General features: G+C 38.2%; 3 protein-coding genes across 3 annotated transcripts; all 3 read right to left on the minus strand.

The window, feature by feature from the left end:
- Window positions 1-545: 545 nt before the first annotated feature.
- On the minus strand, window positions 546-1508 carry LOC136668025 (odorant receptor 131-2-like). Its single transcript, XM_066645271.1, has one exon. It carries the CDS (start codon window positions 1506-1508, stop codon window positions 546-548), a length of 963 nt encoding a protein of 320 aa, XP_066501368.1.
- An 8745-nt stretch (window positions 1509-10253) lies between these two features.
- LOC136668026 (odorant receptor 131-2-like) lies at window positions 10254-11216 on the minus strand. The gene has a single exon (XM_066645272.1). The coding sequence runs from the start codon at window positions 11214-11216 to the stop codon at window positions 10254-10256; it is 963 nt and encodes a 320-aa protein (XP_066501369.1).
- A 3247-nt stretch (window positions 11217-14463) lies between these two features.
- On the minus strand, window positions 14464-15426 carry LOC136668027 (odorant receptor 131-2-like). Its single transcript, XM_066645273.1, has one exon. It carries the CDS (start codon window positions 15424-15426, stop codon window positions 14464-14466), a length of 963 nt encoding a protein of 320 aa, XP_066501370.1.
- Between the last annotated feature and the right edge of the window lie 3693 nt (window positions 15427-19119).

The raw sequence follows: 19119 nt of genomic DNA on the forward strand, positions 1-19119 counted from the left end.
TCAGTTTTCCAAGACCTTGCATTTTTATCACATTTATCTGCATTTAATTGCACATTTATCTGCATTAATTATCATTCTATTGCTTTCATTGTACTTATTTAAAGGTTGTGGTCTGATGTCAGTGGCAATAATTCAGTCGCAAAAATTCCACCTGCTTTGTTATTTAACATGTTCTCTGTTAAACGAATAAAATTGTTAAGCAATGTACTTTACAATTTTAAGTGTATATGGTCTTCTGAAATACAATTGAGGACTATTATAAACTCAAACCTATTTTTCATCAAAATACTCCAAATAAGTGCTTACACAAAGGTGCTGTGGGAACCAAAAGGGAGAAAAATGAATGACATTATATTTGTTGTATACAATACTTGGAAAGCATAACATATTTATATCAAATATAATAATCTATAAACAAGTGTTATATAACATTGCCTCTAAGGCCCAAGATTGGAGGGCCCATGCAGCAGAGAAAATTTGGTTCAAATGCGTGTTTTTAGATGTTGTTCTCTGCAGGTGTAAGAAGAAAAAGTCTCTATTACTTGTCAGATGTTTTCTCCTTTGTGAGCTGTCCTCCTAGTGCCAAAACAAAAATAGTATTTGAATAGTGGACTTACAGCATCATCTCTAAGCCCATAGATGAGAGGGCTGAGGCAACGGGGCAGGATCAGAATGATAAGAAAGTTCAGATATCGCAGGTGTGTAAAGAGTACAATATTATTACTAGTCAATGTATAAAGTGCTCTTTCTATAGACCCATATACGAAAGAGGAGAGACACAGACCCAGCTGAATGAGGTGCAGCAGCACAGTCCTGTGGGCTTTCTTAGCTGAGTCTTTTTTAGAGGACACAGATCTGGCTATGATTAAAATCCTGATGTAGGTGAAGACAATGATCAGTGTCACTGCCACAAAGTACAACACATTACACCCATTGTACACATCAAGCTGCCACAGTTTTATCAAAATCTGCTCACGAGAACAAAGCATCTGCATGTAGAAGAAGTTAGGGTCCTCCACAGCTGCAAAAAGTATGTCACTCAAAATGTTTACAGAGCCAAAAAACCAAATTAAAACAATGGCAATATATGTCCTTTTCTGGGTGGCTATTTCAGCATGTCTTAGAGGATAGCATATGGCCACATAACGCTCCAGTGACATCACAGCCAGGTTTAAAGGTGCATTCAAAAATGTTGTAACAGACAGAAACATAATCAATGAACACACAGCTTTAGCCGGCTTGATGAACGCAAAGGCCAGGGCATATATAAGTGTAGTAAGACTAAGATGAACTGAGTCATTATAAAGCATGTGGGCAAAGAGAATATAGCGTGGAGATACTTTGAAAACAGGTTTACTCCTAAGAGCAAACAGCATATTACAGTTCACATATATGGAAAACACAATCAACAGTATTACTACCACAAGCTTTGTTATAGCCCCCCCTTCCGTGTCTAGTTTAAAGAAAATAGAAATAAAAGCATTTGCGCTGTCATTAGTGCCTGCCATTGATTTTCATTGATTTTCAGATACAAAGGTCAACACTGTATAAAATAATACTTACTACAATATTGTGAAGTGGATCTTTTAAAATAAGAGTTACAGTATAAAGTGCTAAGTGTATAATTTAAAAGCACTTTAATGTGAAGGCAACACTTTTGTGTATAGCCAATAAAAACAATCATCAATTCTTATATTTTCCATGAGCTAAAGAAGATCAGCCATTGTCTGAGTTACAGTATATAGTGCTAAGTGTATAATTTAAAAGCAATTTCAGTGTGAAGTCAATAAAGATCAAGCATCTTTTGATCCATTCTAATTCTGAATAGAGATACTGGTTACTATGACTTTTATAACTTACACTGACATCATGGCATCAAGGAGGCAGTGTCAGATGACGTCATCAGAGATAACCTGCTCCTTTTATTTCTATTTCTTTCTCACAAACAGACACACAACACAAATCACATTGATCTGTTTATTACAATGCAGTACAAAGGCTTATGGGACATCTCTAAATAGCCTGTTTAAAATGTTATACAATTGTTCATCCTAGAGTAGAGATCAGGTAATTACTCCAAATTTCAACAAATTAATTCCAACTTGGAAGAATTTCACAGAAATATCTGGTGTTCTTTTAACTTCAACTGAATATTTAAGACTTGAATCTGCATTGTATTACACATTTTGCTTTGTACAAAATACAAAACATTCTTTTTGCACCAACTGATCCTAAATTCACCAGAACAAATGCAAATTATGCTTATTTTCAGTTATTAAACAACTATATGATTATATGCACAAAAAAACACACACAAAAAACATAAATTTAAAGGAACACTGGGTAGTAATAAATGATCACTAGGTAGTAGTGGGCAGGTAGTCACTGGGTAGTAATACAGAGTTTCAAAATGATTGTCATGCTTCTCTGACCTGTAATAGGCAAAATAGTGCATCTGTCTATGTTCTCCAGGGCAGCTTCGCCAAAAGATGGATTATGCAACTTCAAAATCACAAAGCAGATAACTCTCATGAGAAGTACCTAATGCTTTACAGTGCACACCTCACAGAGAAGAATTTAGCATGGTTTTTCTGGTACAGACATTATGACAGAGTTTGTCGATGGAAACAAGGAGAAAGACATGAGGTCACAGGACAGATGCCTTGTCATATTATGATTTATTTGTAATAACATGGGGGCCTTAGTGGTGCAGCAGGTAGTGTTGCAGTCACACAGCTCCAGGGACCTGGAAGTTGAGGGTGACTGTCTGTGAGGAGTTTGATGTGTTCTCCCGTGGGTTTCCTCTGGGTGTTTCGGTTTCCTCCCACGGTCTAAAAACACACATTGATAGGTGGATTGGTGACTCAAAAGTGTCTATAGATGTGAATGTGTGAGTGTGTGTCTCCCTGTGAAGGACTGGTGCCCCCTCCAAAGTGTGTTCCTGCCTTGCGCCCAGTGATTCCAGGTAGGCTCTGGACCCAACGCGACCCTGAACTGGAAAAGTGGTTACAGATAATGAATGAATGAATGAATGAATGTAATAATGTTGTTGTACTTTCTTGGTGTGTTAGCTTGTGATCAGTTTTTTTTGACAAAATCAAGTTTTGATAGTTACTGAGCAGTAAACAAAGGTTTGCAGCTGCAAATTTTAGTCTGATTAGGAAAATTTTTAGCATTAGATATCGATTCTAGTATCAAGTGCTTAGTGCTTTTCTGTATCTGCTGTGCTGTGGTAATGGCTAGAGTTACACTTTGTGTTGGTGGAACTGAAACTTTGTTGACAAGAGTGTTATAATCAGGTTTTTGATTAACGAGGGCCAGTAGTAGTGCCTGCTAAATTTAGCCCAATTAGCACAACTTGTAGTTGGATATTGATATTGGTGAAAAGTGGTTTTCTATCGGTGTGGGGTTGTATTGGTTTAAGTGCAACCAACAAAAAGTACACTTTATGATTGAAATTTTAATCATACAAAATTACATGCCGAATTAGAATTGAATACAATCACCTTGAAATATAATCAGTGTGTAATGAACAGCATGGATGGTCGGATGCTCCCATGGAGGGAGTTATGAACGGTCTATATTTAGTTGCTTAAGTGTTCAAGTAGATATACACAGGAGACATCCAGTGTCATGTGAGGGAGACCATTTATTGGGCTTAGGAGCACCCACGCACCATGCCATTCAGTACAATCCAGATATCTGCATAAGGCAAAGCAAAAGAGGCTACAACGCAGTGCTTCTTTTTGTGTTTCTCTTAACTCCCCCTCCCCCCTACATTGCAGTGCGCAAGCAATTAAAGTCTCTTAAAGTGACCATTACAAGTAAACAACTGTATTGCTTTCCATTGTGAGATACTTAAAAAATAAACATCTAATTGAAATGCAACACACAAGAGATTACTTTTAAATACAGACATGTGGAAAACGTGCCACAATGAAAAACAAATATTGGTAACACTTTAAATACAGCCTGCTAATTACTGGGTAAGTGTAGAGTAAGTACCTGTTAAGTAAGCTGTAAGATAAAATAAGTACTAAGTAAAGGATATGAAACTAGAAATATGTGCTTATTACTGGTATCTTACAAACATTTTACAAATAATATTTTCTGAATCCATTGTACTTCTCAGCATAATTATAGATTACAAAATTGAATTAAAAGTATGACAGTTTATGCAAGTGACTATTACTGTATTTTTTTGTATAAATAAGGAATGCAGCTTTTATTTTGACTGTAGTCCTGAATGTAATGAGGCATTATATGTACATAGCTGACTAATGATGAAATGATGTTTATCTTCTGCTCTTCTTCCTTATTTGTCAAATGTTTGTAAGGTACCCAGTAATATCCACATATTTCTACTATCATACCCTTTACTTACCCCTTAACAGCTTACTGATACTTACTTACTCTATACTTACCCAGTAATTAGCGGTCTGTAATTTAAAGTGATTTCCATTTAAAGAATAAAATGCTGAATTTGTGTCAGAATTGGATAGTGATTCCTTTTCAGTTGTGGCCCAAATACAGCACTGCTCTCAGAGTCATAGTCCAATCACAGTCCTCTACTGAATTTGGGTAGAGTACCAAATTTGGGTACCGAATTTGGCTCTGTTTTTGTTTTGATTGTAGTCTCTAGCCACGCATCAGTCCTGCCTTCTTGTCATCCTTCACAGGTTTTCCTTGTTTGTAGTCAGTGTATATATACCCATTGTTCTCAGTGCTTGTTTGTCTGGTATTGTGTGTGGATGTGTGTGTTTCCATATCTATGTGTACCCATGTCTACACCAGTTCACAGGTGTTCCTTGTTTTTGTAGTCAGTGTATATATACCCCTTGTTCTCAGTGCTTGTTTGCCTGGTGTTGTGTGTGGATGTGCATGTTTCCATGTCTATGTGTACCTATGTCTACACCGGTTAACAGCTGTCTCCTGCTGGTTCCTGTCTATCCTGAGCCTAGTCTGTCCTTGTCCAATCCTGTTTAGTTTTATCTAGTTTGCTTGTGTTTGTTTTGTTATGGTTTTGTTTTTGTTTTGTTAATAAAGTTTTCCTTCCCTGTGTGTTCGCCATCTCGTCCTCCCTGCACCCTTAACAGAACACCAGACCTAAACAATGAAAGTAGCAAGGAACCCATGGGCCAGGTGTGCTACCAGACATACTCCTTTTAGCATCAGTCCTGTCAAACCGGTCGATTATGTGCTAGAGACACAACCATCCTCCTCATCCCGACAGCATAAGAGTCAAAGAGGGCAGTGTGCTCAAGGCTCCCCCTCACTGGAGGATCTTCCCTTGAAGGATGGGGAAAATTTTTAGGGGGTTTTGAAGGTTGGCTCAGCTACCCTTGAACCTCGGTACACTAGAGGTAAGGCTAACAAGGGTACATACCGTGAGGATCCTAGGTCAAAAGACTTCTGGGACTTTCTCATGTATGATGCACCTGTGGAACCAACAGAACTGTCAGCAGGTCCAGCACATGCCTCTCAGTCAGCTCCAGCACGTGCCCGAGTCCCTGCATCTGTAGACATCATTGTAGTGTCCCCTGCCTCCATGGACATCAATGCAAGATCCCCTGCCACAGTGGACGTCGTTGCAGGGCACTCCTACCTCCAAGGACGACGTTGCAGGGCCTCCTGCTTCAATGGACATCACTGCAGGACTGCTTGCTGCTGTTGTGGCCGCTCCAGTGATGGCAGCGCCCACTGCTCCTTTCCCAGTGATTGCAGCATCAGCAGCTCCTGATATAGTGAAGGCAGTGAACCAGGCTGCTCCTGTTCCCATGAAGGCAGTGATTCCCAACACTTCTGTTCACATGATGGTGGCATCTGCCACTCCTGTTCCTGTGATAGTGGCATCCACTGCTCCTGTTCCCGTAAAGGTAGCATCCGCATGCCCCTGTTCCCCAGATAAGGGCATCCGCCCCCCTTGTTCCCGTGAAGGCAACAACCGCCGCTTCTGTTCCCATGAAGGCAACAACCGCCGCTCCTGTTCCCATGAAGGCAGCATCCGCCGCACCTGTTCCTGTGAAGGCAGCATCCACATGCCCCTGTTCTCCTTATGACAGCATCCGCCATCCTGATCGGGTGAAGGTGACTCCCGCCGCTTTTGTTCCTGTGACTTGTTCCTGCAGCTTCTGGTCATATCCGTGAGTCAGCGTTGACGTCCCAGGGGCTGGTGCCCCGGATATGCCCAGGCTGTTTTCTCAGTCTGTTCCTCAGATTCTTACCAATCCTGGGCAAACTCCAGTGTTTGTTTTTGTACCCTTGTCTGTTCCAGTTTTGGTCCCTGTCTCTGTCTATGTCCCATTGCCTGTGTCTGCATTAGTTTCTGTCCCAGTCCCTGTCACAATTTTCTTGTCTGTTCCTGTTAATATCTTGGTTCCTGTTCCCCTGCCTAGTCCAGTTCAGTCCCAGTACTCAGTCCCTGTCTTACATCACCTTTCCTTTTAACAACACTCAATAAGCTTTCGAGAACTAACTAACTGTTGAAGCTTTGTGGGTAGAATGCTTTCCCATTGTTGGTTGATATACAACTTCAGTTGCTCAACAATCCAGGTCTCTGTTGTCATATTTTGGCAGCATGTTACTCCAAAACCTGTATGTACCTTTCAGCATTAATGGTGCCTTCACAGATGTGCAAGCTACCCATGCCATGGGCACTAACATCAACAACATGTTCCCTCTTCCTGGGAAAAACAGAGTTGTCCCCATTATTGTAAACATAACTAAATGATTTTAAATAAAATGTAGTAATATGAATTGAAAAATCTTTGCTAATTATTTATAGAAAGAAATTTGCTTTTAGGTTTTAAAGGATGACATTCCCCTTTCATAGGATTCACATTGGTTTGCTCATCTGATCCAGGTCTGCATGTTTGAAACTTTTCTATTCCATTTAATTGTTCCTTCTATTTTTAGAACTATAAACTCTTAAAAATAAAAGGTTCTACAAAAACGTTCTTTGAGTGATTAACCACTTTTGGGTCCATAAAGAACAATTTTTATTTAAGAGATATGATTATGAAGAAACTTTTGAAGGTTTAAAAATCCTTCACTCTATCTTAAAGGAGCAATCTGTAGGATATTTACTGTACTTAGTCATAAAATGTCCAGGGTGTGTGATCATAGATTAAGGAATCAGTCAAAGCTAAAACACTGTTGCCTCTCACAGCATTGCTAAAGCAGTATATTCTCTTTGAGAATTGGCTAGTCCAGAATGGAACTCAGGTGATCCCGCCCTCTGAGGTCCTGCCTGTCATCCTGCCCTCTGTCCAATGTTTTTACAGTCTACTGTGTGCTCAGGTCTACAATCAGTCTTGGAGCTATGTAATGGTCAAGTGAACAGAGCTAATATTGTATTCTATCATACCCAAAAAGCCACATTTGGGAGGCCCGTGGGAGCACAAGATGGATTTTCTGTAATTAATGTGGTAGATTTGTTACTTCAGTGACTTTCAATAACACCCAGCACCATTTTCTGTTTGGACAAGGTCATTGGATGTTAAAATGCCTCCAAAATCTGCTAAAACTTTGAAGGACACTGAGACACAAAATCCAGGACCATCTGGTTCTCCACCACGTGGTATGGTTGCATCGGATGAAGCGAGTGGCAAATTTACACCGACTTGGGCAAAAAATTTTGAAATTTCAATCCAATGGGGTCTTGAGTAAACAACAAGGAGCAAACTTTGTCTGCTGTCCATTCAGAGGTAAAAGAGTTCAAGGAATCTCTTGGTACGTTGGCTGAAGCTGTGTCGGATCATGATACATGAATCAACTCACTGAAGTCAGCGGTTAAAGAAATAGAAACAACAAAGCTCTGCAACTTAAACTGGATGACCTGGAAAGTAGATCGGGACAGATAGTTGGAATTCCCGAGGGCGCAGAGGGAGCGCGTCCAACAGTATTCATTACGGAGTTGCTGTCCAAGGAATACAATTTCAACCTGCCACTGATGGTCGATCGTGTGCACAGGTCACTTCATCCTCTCGCACCGGAGGGTGCTAAGTCCTATTCATTCATTGCTCGCATACATCATTTCCAAGTCAAAGAAAAGATAATGCAGCTGTGGAGATGTCATGGCTCCTTTCAGTTTCAGGGACACAATGTCCCTAAAATAATTGAAAAGCAGAAATAATTGAAAGCAGATATTATTCTTCTTTAAGAAACACATATTGCTCCTTTTCAGAAGATATCCCAGGTGTTTCAGACCTCTTTTCCCCTTAAAGCCAGGGGTGTTGCTATAATGTTCAGAAAGTGTGTCCCATTCCATGTTGAGGTGATGGTTGCTGATCCTCAACGCTGTTATATCATTGTGTCAGGACGCATTCATTCTTTCCCTGTTATGCTGATTAATGTTTATAGCCCAATTTCAGAGGACCCAGGAATCTTTTGTAACATATTTGACTTGATTGCTGTTGCACCTGCTGATAACATTATAATGGGGGGTGATTTCAATTGTTATTTGGACCCATATCTGGACAGGCCCTCTACTTAGATACCACCCACCTTGATTTCAGTTCAAATTCTTAATAATTTACTAAGAATTGGAAGTATGGTAGATATTTTGAGGCTGCATCATCCAATGGACAAGAACTATTGATATTATTCACATGTACATAGTCTTATACTCGGATTGACTATTTTCTTGTGTCCTCAGAGCTGATTCCCAAGGTCAGTAGTGTTAAATATCATAATATTTTAATATCTGATCATACTCTCTCACACTTCATTTTGGTAGTATTCTTCCAAAACAAACATACTACTGGCGTTTTAATCCCAATTTACTAGCAGATATTATATTCATAGAGTGTTTGAATCAGAAATTTGTGGAATTTACAGAATTTAATGACTCACTGATGTCTCTGATTACACTCTTTGTGAAACCTTTAAAGTTCCTATTTGAGGCTGTATTCTGCCCTTTGAATTCTTGAAGAAAAAAAAGATTCATACTAGGCTTATTGAAATTGAGAATACTCTCACACTTTTAGAACAGAGCTATAGATCTCTTTTGCTTTCAGATTATAATAAGATTTTACAGCTCAAATATGAATACAATTCTATTCTTAGCCAGAGAGTGCAACTTCTACTTAAATTAAAAAAGAGACTGTTTGAGCTTGAAGACTGAGAAGATGAATGATCTCTTTAGGCAATTCTAATCAGACATGTATTCAACCAAATCTGATTTGGATTGTTTCTTTAATTATTTGGTCTTGCTGAAGCTCTCTGAGTCCACAAAATATGCACTGGATTCCCAATTTTTTCAAGCCAAAGTGATGGAAGCTAGTAAGGGTTTCAATTCTGGTAAAGCAGATGGCTTTGGCTGTGAATTTTACAATGCTTTCTATTCTCAGCTCTGCCCTGTTTTGAGAATGCTTAAAGATTTGGTTAAAAACGGGAATCTCCCTGATTCTTTATATGAAGCTAATATTTGTCTCTTATCAAAAGAGGGGAAAGAAATTACAGATCCTCTTTTTGTTCAATAAATTTAATTTAAAAAAAAGCAATAATATAAGCATCTGACATTACATTTAAAACACAATTTGCTACTTGATTTGCAGAAAAAGTTTATCATTTGTAAGTGTAAGGTGGGTGTCAGGTGGGTTAACACCATTAACACAACAGCAGTCCTTAAAAATATTTTAAAGTTATATTTCTGTTCTAAGTTCATACATTTCGACTGCTACTTTAATATCAGTTTTCCAAGACCTTGCAATTTCTTGAACAATTGCAAATTTATCTGCCTTAATTATCATAACAATTCTATTGCTTTCATTGTACTTATTTAAAGGTTGTGGTCTGATGTCAGTGGTAATAATTCTAGACTTATTTAGTCTAATCTTTGACCAGAACTTATCCACCTGCTTTGTTATTTAACATGTTCTCTGTTAAACGAATAAAATTGTTAAGCAAAGTACTTTACAATTTTAGTGTATATGGTCTTCTGAAATACGATTGGGGACTATTATTCTAAACTCAAACCTGTTTTTAGTCAAAATACTCCAAAGAAGTGCTTACACAAAGGTGCTGTGAGAACCAAAAGGGAGAAAAAATAATAAAATTATATTTGTTGTATACAATACTTGGAAAGCATAACATATTTATATCAAAAGTAATAATCTATTAACAAGTATTATATAACCTTGCCTCTAAGGCCCAAGATTGGAGGGCTCATGCAGCAGAGAAAGTTTGGTTCAAATGCGTGTTTTTAGATGTTGTTCTCTGCAGGTGTAAGAAGAAAAAGTCTCTATTACTTGTCAGATGTTTTCTCCTTTGTGAGCTGTCCTCCTAGTGCCAAAACAAACATAGTATTTGAATAGTGGACTTACAGCTTCATCTCTAAGCCCATAGATGAGAGGGCTGAGGCAACGGGGCAGGATCAGAACGATAAGAAAGTTCAGATATCGCAGGTTTGTAAAGAGAACTATATTATTACTAGTCAATGTATAAAGGGCTCTCTCTATAGACCCATATATAAAAGAGGAGAGACACAGACCCAGCTGAATGAGGTGCAGCAGCACAGTCCTGTGGGCTTTCTTAGCTGAGTCTTTTTTAGAGGACACAGATCTGGCTGTGATTAAAATCCTGATGTAGGTGAAGACAATGATCACGGTCACTGACACAAAGTACAACACATTATACGCAATGTACACAAGAAGCTGCCACGGTTTTATAAAAATCTGCTCACGAGAACAAAACATCTGTAAGTAGAAAAAGTTAGGGTCCTCCACAGCAGCCAAAATGATGTCACTCAATATGCATACAGAGCCTAAAAACCAAATTAAAACAATGGCAATATATGTCTTTTCCTGCGTGGCTATTTCAGCATGTCTTAGAGGATAGCATATGGCAACATAACGCTCCAGTGACATTAGAGCCAGGTTTAAAGGTGCATTGAGAAATGTCGTAGTAGAAAGAAACATAATCAATGAACACACAGCTTTAGCCAGCTTGATGAACGCTAGGACAAGGACATACAACAAAGTAGCAAGACTAAGATGAATTGAGTCATTATAAAGCATGTGGGCAAAGAGAATATAGCGTGGAGATACTTTGAAAACAGGTTTACTCCTAAGAGCGAACAACATAATACAGTTCACATATATGGAAAACACAATGAACAGTGTTACTACCACAAGCTTTGTTATAGTCCCACCTTCCATTTGTGGTTTACTTAAAATAGAAATAAAAGCATTTGCGCTGCCATTAGTGCCTGCCATTGACTGATTTCAGATACAAAGAACAACACTATAGCACAATACTTACTACACTGTTGTGAAGTTGTTCTTTTGAAATCACAGAGAGTTACAGTATAAAGTGTTAAGTGTATAATTTAAAATCACTTTCAGTTTGAAGTCAGTTGTGTGTATAACCAATAAAAAACAATCAACACTGGTGTCTTTTCACATCCTAAAAAAGATCAGGCGTCTTGTGATTCCTCCAAGCTCTGAATAGAGATTCTGTGTACTGTGACTTTTTTATATTTACACTGACATCACAGCATCAGGGAGGCACAGTGTCAGATGATGTCCTTAGAGATGACCTGCTCTTTTTTCTGAAACACAGACAAACACAAATAGCAATTCTTATTAATTTGCTGACACCTTTTAAGTGACCTATTTGTTAAACACTGCAGTACAAAGGCTTAGCGGTTATCTCTGCACAATCCAATCAAAATGAGCCCTTTAAGAAAAAGGAGATGCATAAGCTTATTGAAATTGAGAATACTCTCACACTTTTAGAACAGAGCTATAGATCTCTTTTGCTTTCAGATTGTAATAAGATTTTACAGCTCAAATATGAATACAATTCTATTCTTAGCCAGAGAGTAGAACATCTACTTAAAATAAAACAGAGACTGTTTGAGCTTGGCGACAAGCCTGAGAAGCTCCTTTCAAGACAGCTCTGCAGTGGTTGTGCTAAACAAGCAATTCACAGAATACACTCAAAATCAGGAAAGTTGATTACAGATCAGGAAGAGATTAATGATCGCTTTAGGCAATTCTAATCAGACATGTATTCAATCAAATTCACAGCTACAGAATCTGATTTGGATTGTTTCTTTAAAGATCTGGTCTTGCCAAAGCTCCCTGAGTCCGCTAAAAATGCACTGGATTCCCCAATTTCTCAAGCCGAATTGATGGAAGCTATTCAGGGTTTTAATTCTAATAAAGCAGCTGGACCAGATGGCTTTGGCTATGAATTTTTATAATGCTTTTTATTCTCAACTCTGCCCTGTTACATTGAGAATGCTTAAAGGTTCACTTAAAATGGGAAGCTCCCTGATTCTTTGTTTGAGGCTAGTATTTGTCTCTTATTAAAAGAGGGTAAAGAAAATACAGATCCTGCCTCTTACAGATCTATTGCCCTGCTTAATTTTGACCAAAAGGTTTTATCCAAGATACTGGCCATCAGATTAGTTAAATACAACAGAAATCATTCACGCTGACCAAACAGGGTTCATTTTGAGCAGATTCTCTTTTTGTAATGTACGGCTGCTTTTATATGTGATGTCAGCTGCACATAAAATTGATTCTGCAGCTGTCATTTTAGCACTGGGCGCTCAGAATACCTTTGATGAAATAGAATGGCATATATATTTCATGCGGTAAGTCAATTTTGGATTTGGAGGCTTCTTTATTGAATGTAATGTGGTTTAGACATTACATTCCTGTAAGTTCAGGGAAAATGGCAGTGGCTCTTTATATTTTTGCCCTCCACTTAAGTAGGTGAATGTTTAGTGATATCACATACCATTGGATTGTGTGTTTTAAACGGATAAAGTGAAATAACAATTGCTTCAAAAAGTTTCAAAACTATAGTGCTATAACATATAAATATGTTGATTATGGTACATTCTTTTTAGCTGCTATGGTCCTTAAACTTATGTTCTTAAACTCGTCTCTTGTTTTTTTGTCCAGTTGTCCTCAAACTGGCAAGCTGTTCGAGCTTCATGTCTGGGGAAAAGGCAGACAGCTCTCTACACTGTTTTGAAATGGTATTATAGTTCAGATTTTAAATGCTTGCTGTCAGTATTACATATGGCTCCTTTAAGGTTTTTTACCCATTTAAATGTATTAGCAAAAATGGTTATTTATAGAACCAAAAGTGGTTCTTCTCTAGCAGTTTTGTAGCATCACTATTTTTAAGAGTGTACTTAAAACATCAAATGATGTGCTTGTAAAGAGATGAGATCATGACACTATGCCCATGTGTCATCTACCGTCTGTTGTTAGTATAACTAGATTAACCTACTACCAGTAGCCTTAAAGCAGTGCTCCTCTGGCTGCCCTCTTTTTACTGTTTATTGCTCACAACAAATAATTTTACAGCCTTGGACATACATCTCTGGAATTACACTGAAATGCCATAAAAATCCTTTCTGTTGCTCACATAGACCACAGTTCCCCTTGTCTGTTTTTTACCTTTATAATGTTCAGTCTGATTGTATTGAGCCCTCAAAGGCAATGTTATTTTTAGATTAACCTATGGTAGCACAAGTCACTATAAAGCATTCCTAATGTGGTGCTGTATCATTGTATCACATTTAGTAGCAATGTTTATCTGCTTTTGATACTCCAACGCTGATTTATAGTTACATTCTTGAAAGCCTTCTGTTTGAGAAAAAAACATTTACTTTGGTAATTATGCAACATTGAGACACAGCTTTGAAGTTTTGCATGGGTGCTCTTTTTGTACAATAAATTTAATAAAAAAACTAAGCAATAATATAAGCATCTGACATTACAGTTAAAACACAATTTGCTACTTGATTTGCAGAAAAAGTTTATCATTTGTAAGTGTAACAAGTACTGTACCCTAATATAGTAAGTAAATATAAGTGTCAAGTGGGTTAACACCATTAACACAACAGCAGCCCTGAAAAATATTTTAAAATTATATTTCTGTTCTAAGTTCATACATTTTGACTGCTACTTTAATATTAGTTTTCCAAGACCTTGCATTTTCTTGAACAATTGCACATTTATCTGCTTTAGTTATCATAACAATTCTATTGCTTTCATTGTACTTATTTAAAGGTTGTGGTCTGATGACCAGAACTTATCCACCTGCTTTGTTATTTAACATGTTCTCTGTTAAACGAATAAAATTGTTAAGCAAAGTACTTTACAATTTTAAGTGTATATGGTCTTCTGAAATACGATTGGGGACTAATATTCTAAACTAAAACCTATTTTTAGTCAAAATACTCCAAAGAAGTGCTTACACAAAGGTGCTGTTAGAACCAAAATTGAGAAAAATTAATAATATTATATTTGTTGTATACAATACTTGGAAAGCATAACATATTTATATCAAATATGGCAATTTATAAACAAATGTTATATAACCTTGCCTCTAAGGCCCAAGATTGGAGGGCTCATGCAGCAGAGAACATTTGGTTCAAATGCATGTTTTTAGATGTTGTTCTCTGCAGGTGTAAGAAGAAAAAGTTTCTATTACTTGTCAGATGTTTTCTCCTTTGTGAACTGTCCTCCTAGTGCCAAAACAAAAATAGTATTTGAATAGTGGACTTACAGCATCATCTCTAAGCCCATAGATGAGAGGGCTGAGGCAACGGGGCAGGATCAGAATGATAAGAAAGTTCATATATCGCAGGTTTGTAAAGAGAACTATATTATTACTAGTCAATGTATAAAGAGCTCTCTCTATAGACCCATATACGAAAGAGGAGAGACACAGACCCAGCTGAATGAGGTGCAGCAGAACAGTCCTGTGGGCTTTCTTAGCTGAGTCCTTTTTAGAGGATACAGATCTGGCTGTGATTAAAATCCTGATGTAGGTGAAGACAATGATCATGGTCACTGTCACAAAGTACAACACATTAAACGCATTGAACAAACTAACCTGCCACGGTTTTATCAAAATCTGCTCATGAGAACAAAACATCTGCATGTACAAAAAGTTAGGGTCCTCCACAGCAGCAACAATGATGTCAGTCAATATGCATACAGAGCCAAAAAACCAAATTAAAACAATGGCAATGTAAGTCCTTTTCTGGGTGGCTATTTCAGCATGTCTTAGAGGATAGCATATGGCCACATAACGCTCCAGTGACATCACAGCCAGGTTTAAAGGTGCGTTGGAAAATGTTGTAGCAGAAAGATACATAATCAATGAACACACAGATTTAGCCAGCTTGATGAACGCCAGGGCCAGGGCATACATCAAAGTAGTAAGACTAAGATGAATTGAGTCATTATAAAGCATGTGGGCAAAGAGAATATAGCGTGGAGATACATTGAAAACAGGTTTACTCCTAAGAGCGAACAACATAATACAATTCACATATATGGAAAACACAATCAACAGTATTACTACCACAAGCTTTGTTATAACCGTACCTTCCATTTGTGGTTTACTTAAAATAGAAATAAAAGCATTTGCACTGTCATTAGTGCCTGCCATTGACTGATTTCAGATACAAAGAATAGCACAATACTTACTACAATTTTGTGACGTGATTATTTTAAAATCATAGACAGAGTTACAGTATAAAGTGTTAAGTGTATAATTTAAAATCACTTTCAGTGTGAAGTCAGTTGTGTGTATATCCAATAAAAACAATCAAAACTAGTCTCTTTTCACATGTTAAAAAAGATCAGGCGTCTTGTGATTCCTACAAGCTCTGAATAGAGATACTGTGTACTGTGACTTTTATCATTTACACTGACATCATAGCATCAGGGAGGCAGAGAGTCATATGATGTCCTTAGAGATGACCTGCTCTTTCTTCTCAAACACAGACAAACACAAATAAGAATTCTTATTAATTTGCTGACACCTTCTTAAATGATCTATTTATTAAACACTGCAGTACAAAGGCTTAGCAGTTATCTCTAATTAACCTGTTTAGGTAGTACATTACTCTTTGAGCAATCCAATCAAAATGAAAATGGACCTGTATATTTAAATTTGAACAGTTATGAAAATAAATTTGAACAGTTGGTTTTCTTGTAGTCACTTTGTGCTGCAACACCCTGGACATTGTGATTAATTTTAGGCCACTAAAAAGTGCCTCCTAAGAAATAGCAGGGTGTGATTTACATCTGCGTGACCTGTGAAAGATGATGTGGATCCCTATTGCAGAGCCTGTGCTTGAATTAAGAAATGGACACAGAACCTACCCACATCAGATGCATCAAATTCCACAACAAACAAAATTCAGTCACGGAGCTGCAGGACTGGGCATGAGGTCAGGAGGTGCTTGAGTTTCTTGAAGAACTTCTGGGTTTCAGGCGTTCAAGGACACCACCCTGCTTGCTTTCTTATGCGAGCAATAAGAGAAGCAGCAACTGTATTATATTTCCTGACAAAGCTCCCAAAAACGTTGGCAAAACCCAGAAGATTAGCTGGATGGATGTGGTGGTTGGCCAATCAGATGTTGACTTGATCTTAGCAGGGTCCATGCTTATATGCCCCTTGGAAATGACAAAGCCAAGGAAAGTGACTGACTTGGCATGGAAAAAGGACTTTTCTAGTTTGACATAGAGATGGAGAACACGGCTGACATGGACTACATGTTCATCTAAGGTAAAGCTGTGAATTACAAACCGGATTCCAAAAAAGTTGGGACACTAAACAAATTGTGAATAAAAACTGAATGCAACGATGTGGAGGTGCCAACATCTAATATTTTATTCAGAATAGAACACAAATCACAGATCAAAAGTTTAAACTGAGAGAACGTATCATTTTAAGGGAAAAATACGTTGTTTCAAAATTTCATGGCATCAACAAATCCCCAAAAAGTTGGGACAAGGCCATTTTTTACCACTGTGTGGCATCCCCCCTTCTTCTTACAACACTCAACAGACGTCTGGGGACAGAGGAGACCAGTTTCTCAAGTTTAGAAATAGGAATGCTCTCCCATTCATGTCTAATACAGGCCTCTAACGGTTCAATCGTCTTGGGCCTTCTTTGTCGCACCTTTCTCTTTATGATGCACCAAATGTTCTCTAAAGTTGAAAGATCTGGACTGCAGGCTGGCCATTTCAGTACCTGGATCCTTCTCCTACGTAGCCATGATGTTGTGATTGCTGCAGAATGTGGTCTGGCATTATCTTGTTGAAAAATGCAGGGTATTCCCTGAAAGAGATGGCGTCTAGATGGGAGCATATGTTGTTCTAGAACCTGAACATAGTTCTCTGCATTAATGGTGCCTTTCCAGACATGCAAGCTGCCCATGCCACAAGCCCTCATGCAACCCCATACCATCAGTGATGCAGGCTTCTGAACAGAGCGTTGATAACAACTTGGGTTATCCTTGTCCTCTCTGGTCCAGATGACATGGCGTCCCAGTGTTTCATAAAGAACTTCAAATTGTGACCCATCTGACCACAGAACAGTCTTCCATTTTGCCACACTCCATTTTTAAAAGACCCCTGGCCCAGTGGAAACGTCTGAGCTTGTGGAGCTCGCTTAGAAATGGCTTCCTCTATGCACTGTAGAGTTTCAGCTGGCAACGGCGGATGGCATGGTGGATTGTGTTCACTGACAATGCTTTCTGGAAGTATTCCTGAGCCCATTATGTTATTTCCTTGACAGTGGCATTCCTGTTTGAGGTGCAGTGACGTTTAAAGACCCGGAGATCACGAGCATCCAGTAGAGTTTTACGGTCTTGACCCTTACGCACAGCAAATTTTCCAGATTCTCTGAATCTTTTGATGATGTTATGCAGGTTGATGATGATAACTTAAAAGTCTTTGCTATTTTATGCTGGGTAACAGCATTCTGGTATTGCTGCACTATCTTTCTGCGGAACAATGGTGGAATTAGTGATCCTCTTACCATTTTGGCTTCAGAGAGACACTGACAATCTGAGAAGCTCTTTTTATACCCAATCATGTTGTCAATTGACCTAATTAGTGTTAATTGTCAATCTCTATTTTCCAGCCACTTATTGCTACTTGTTCCAACTTTTTTGGGATTTGTTGACATTGTGAAATTTTGAATCAACATATTTTTCCTTTAAAATGTTACATTTACTCAGATTAAACTTTTGATCTGCCATCTATGTTCTATTACGAATAAAATATTGACATTTGCCATCTCCACATCATTGCATTCAGTTTTTATTCACAATTTGTTTAGTGTCCCAACTTTTTTGGAATCTGGTTTGTAGAATGCCATCCAAGTAGACAAACACATAGCGTGCAGCACCTCCTATTTTATGAAGTATTGGGAGATAGCGGGATTGTACATGAGCCCAAATGGCATAACCATATATTCATAGTGGCTGGACTTGGTGATGAATGGTGTCTTCCATTCATTTCCTTGTTGGACCTGGATGTGGTTGTAGGCAACTGCGCAAATCCAGCTTGGTGAATACCTAAGCCTGCTTGAGTGCCTTAAAAGCTGTTGACATGAGGGGCAGTGAGTAGCGGTTTTTGACCATTATTTTATTGAGACCCGTGTAGTTAATGCAGGGATGCAACCACCCCATCCTTTTTCCCCACAAAGAAAACCCTAACCCCTGCCGGAGAAGTGGAGGGTCGAATGAAACCTAGGGTGAGCGCCTCTTAAATGCACTCCTGCATGGCTTTTGGTTCAGGACCAGACAAGGAGAACATTCTGCCCCAGGGGATAGGTACTTTCTTGTCCTGGCATGTTCTTGTCCTGTACTGGTGTGTTACACTTGTTCTATGTGCTATTTACGATGTGTGCTAACTCACACAGTAATATGGCTTCTGTGTTGTCAAGATTTCATGTATGTACACAGCAAATTCTCCAGTTTTAAATCAACACTATTAGTGTTAACACTGAGAATGTTAAAGTATTACACTAAAATTGTTAATTTAACACTAACCTATGTAGATTTAATGTTGGTGAATTTGCTGTGTACTTATTTACAAATTTTTGACTACACTTAGTCTTATCTCTTGTATGTAGTAAATTCTAAGCAATGCTTCTGGTTTTGATCCTAATCACTCCCACAACTGCCAATGTAAGAAAAAAGACATTCAATGTGTGCTATCATAAAAAATATATCTTTTTTATTATTTTAAAATTTGGCATATTATTTGGAGGCATGTGGAGGAACAAGCATGTGCCCAGTGTATAAAATGTAATGTTTGTTTCCCATTATCCTTAATTAGGATA

This window comes from Hoplias malabaricus, chromosome 15 (genome assembly GCF_029633855.1).
Source record: "Hoplias malabaricus isolate fHopMal1 chromosome 15, fHopMal1.hap1, whole genome shotgun sequence".
Classification (NCBI taxonomy): domain Eukaryota; kingdom Metazoa; phylum Chordata; class Actinopteri; order Characiformes; family Erythrinidae; genus Hoplias; species Hoplias malabaricus.

Excerpts from the sequence above, each read along its gene's own strand:
- LOC136668025 (XM_066645271.1), bottom strand. The coding sequence starts at position 1,508 with ATGGCAGGCACTAATGACAGCGCAAATGCTTTTATTTCTATTTTCTTT.
- LOC136668026 (XM_066645272.1), bottom strand. The coding sequence starts at position 11,216 with ATGGCAGGCACTAATGGCAGCGCAAATGCTTTTATTTCTATTTTAAGT.
- LOC136668027 (XM_066645273.1), bottom strand. The coding sequence starts at position 15,426 with ATGGCAGGCACTAATGACAGTGCAAATGCTTTTATTTCTATTTTAAGT.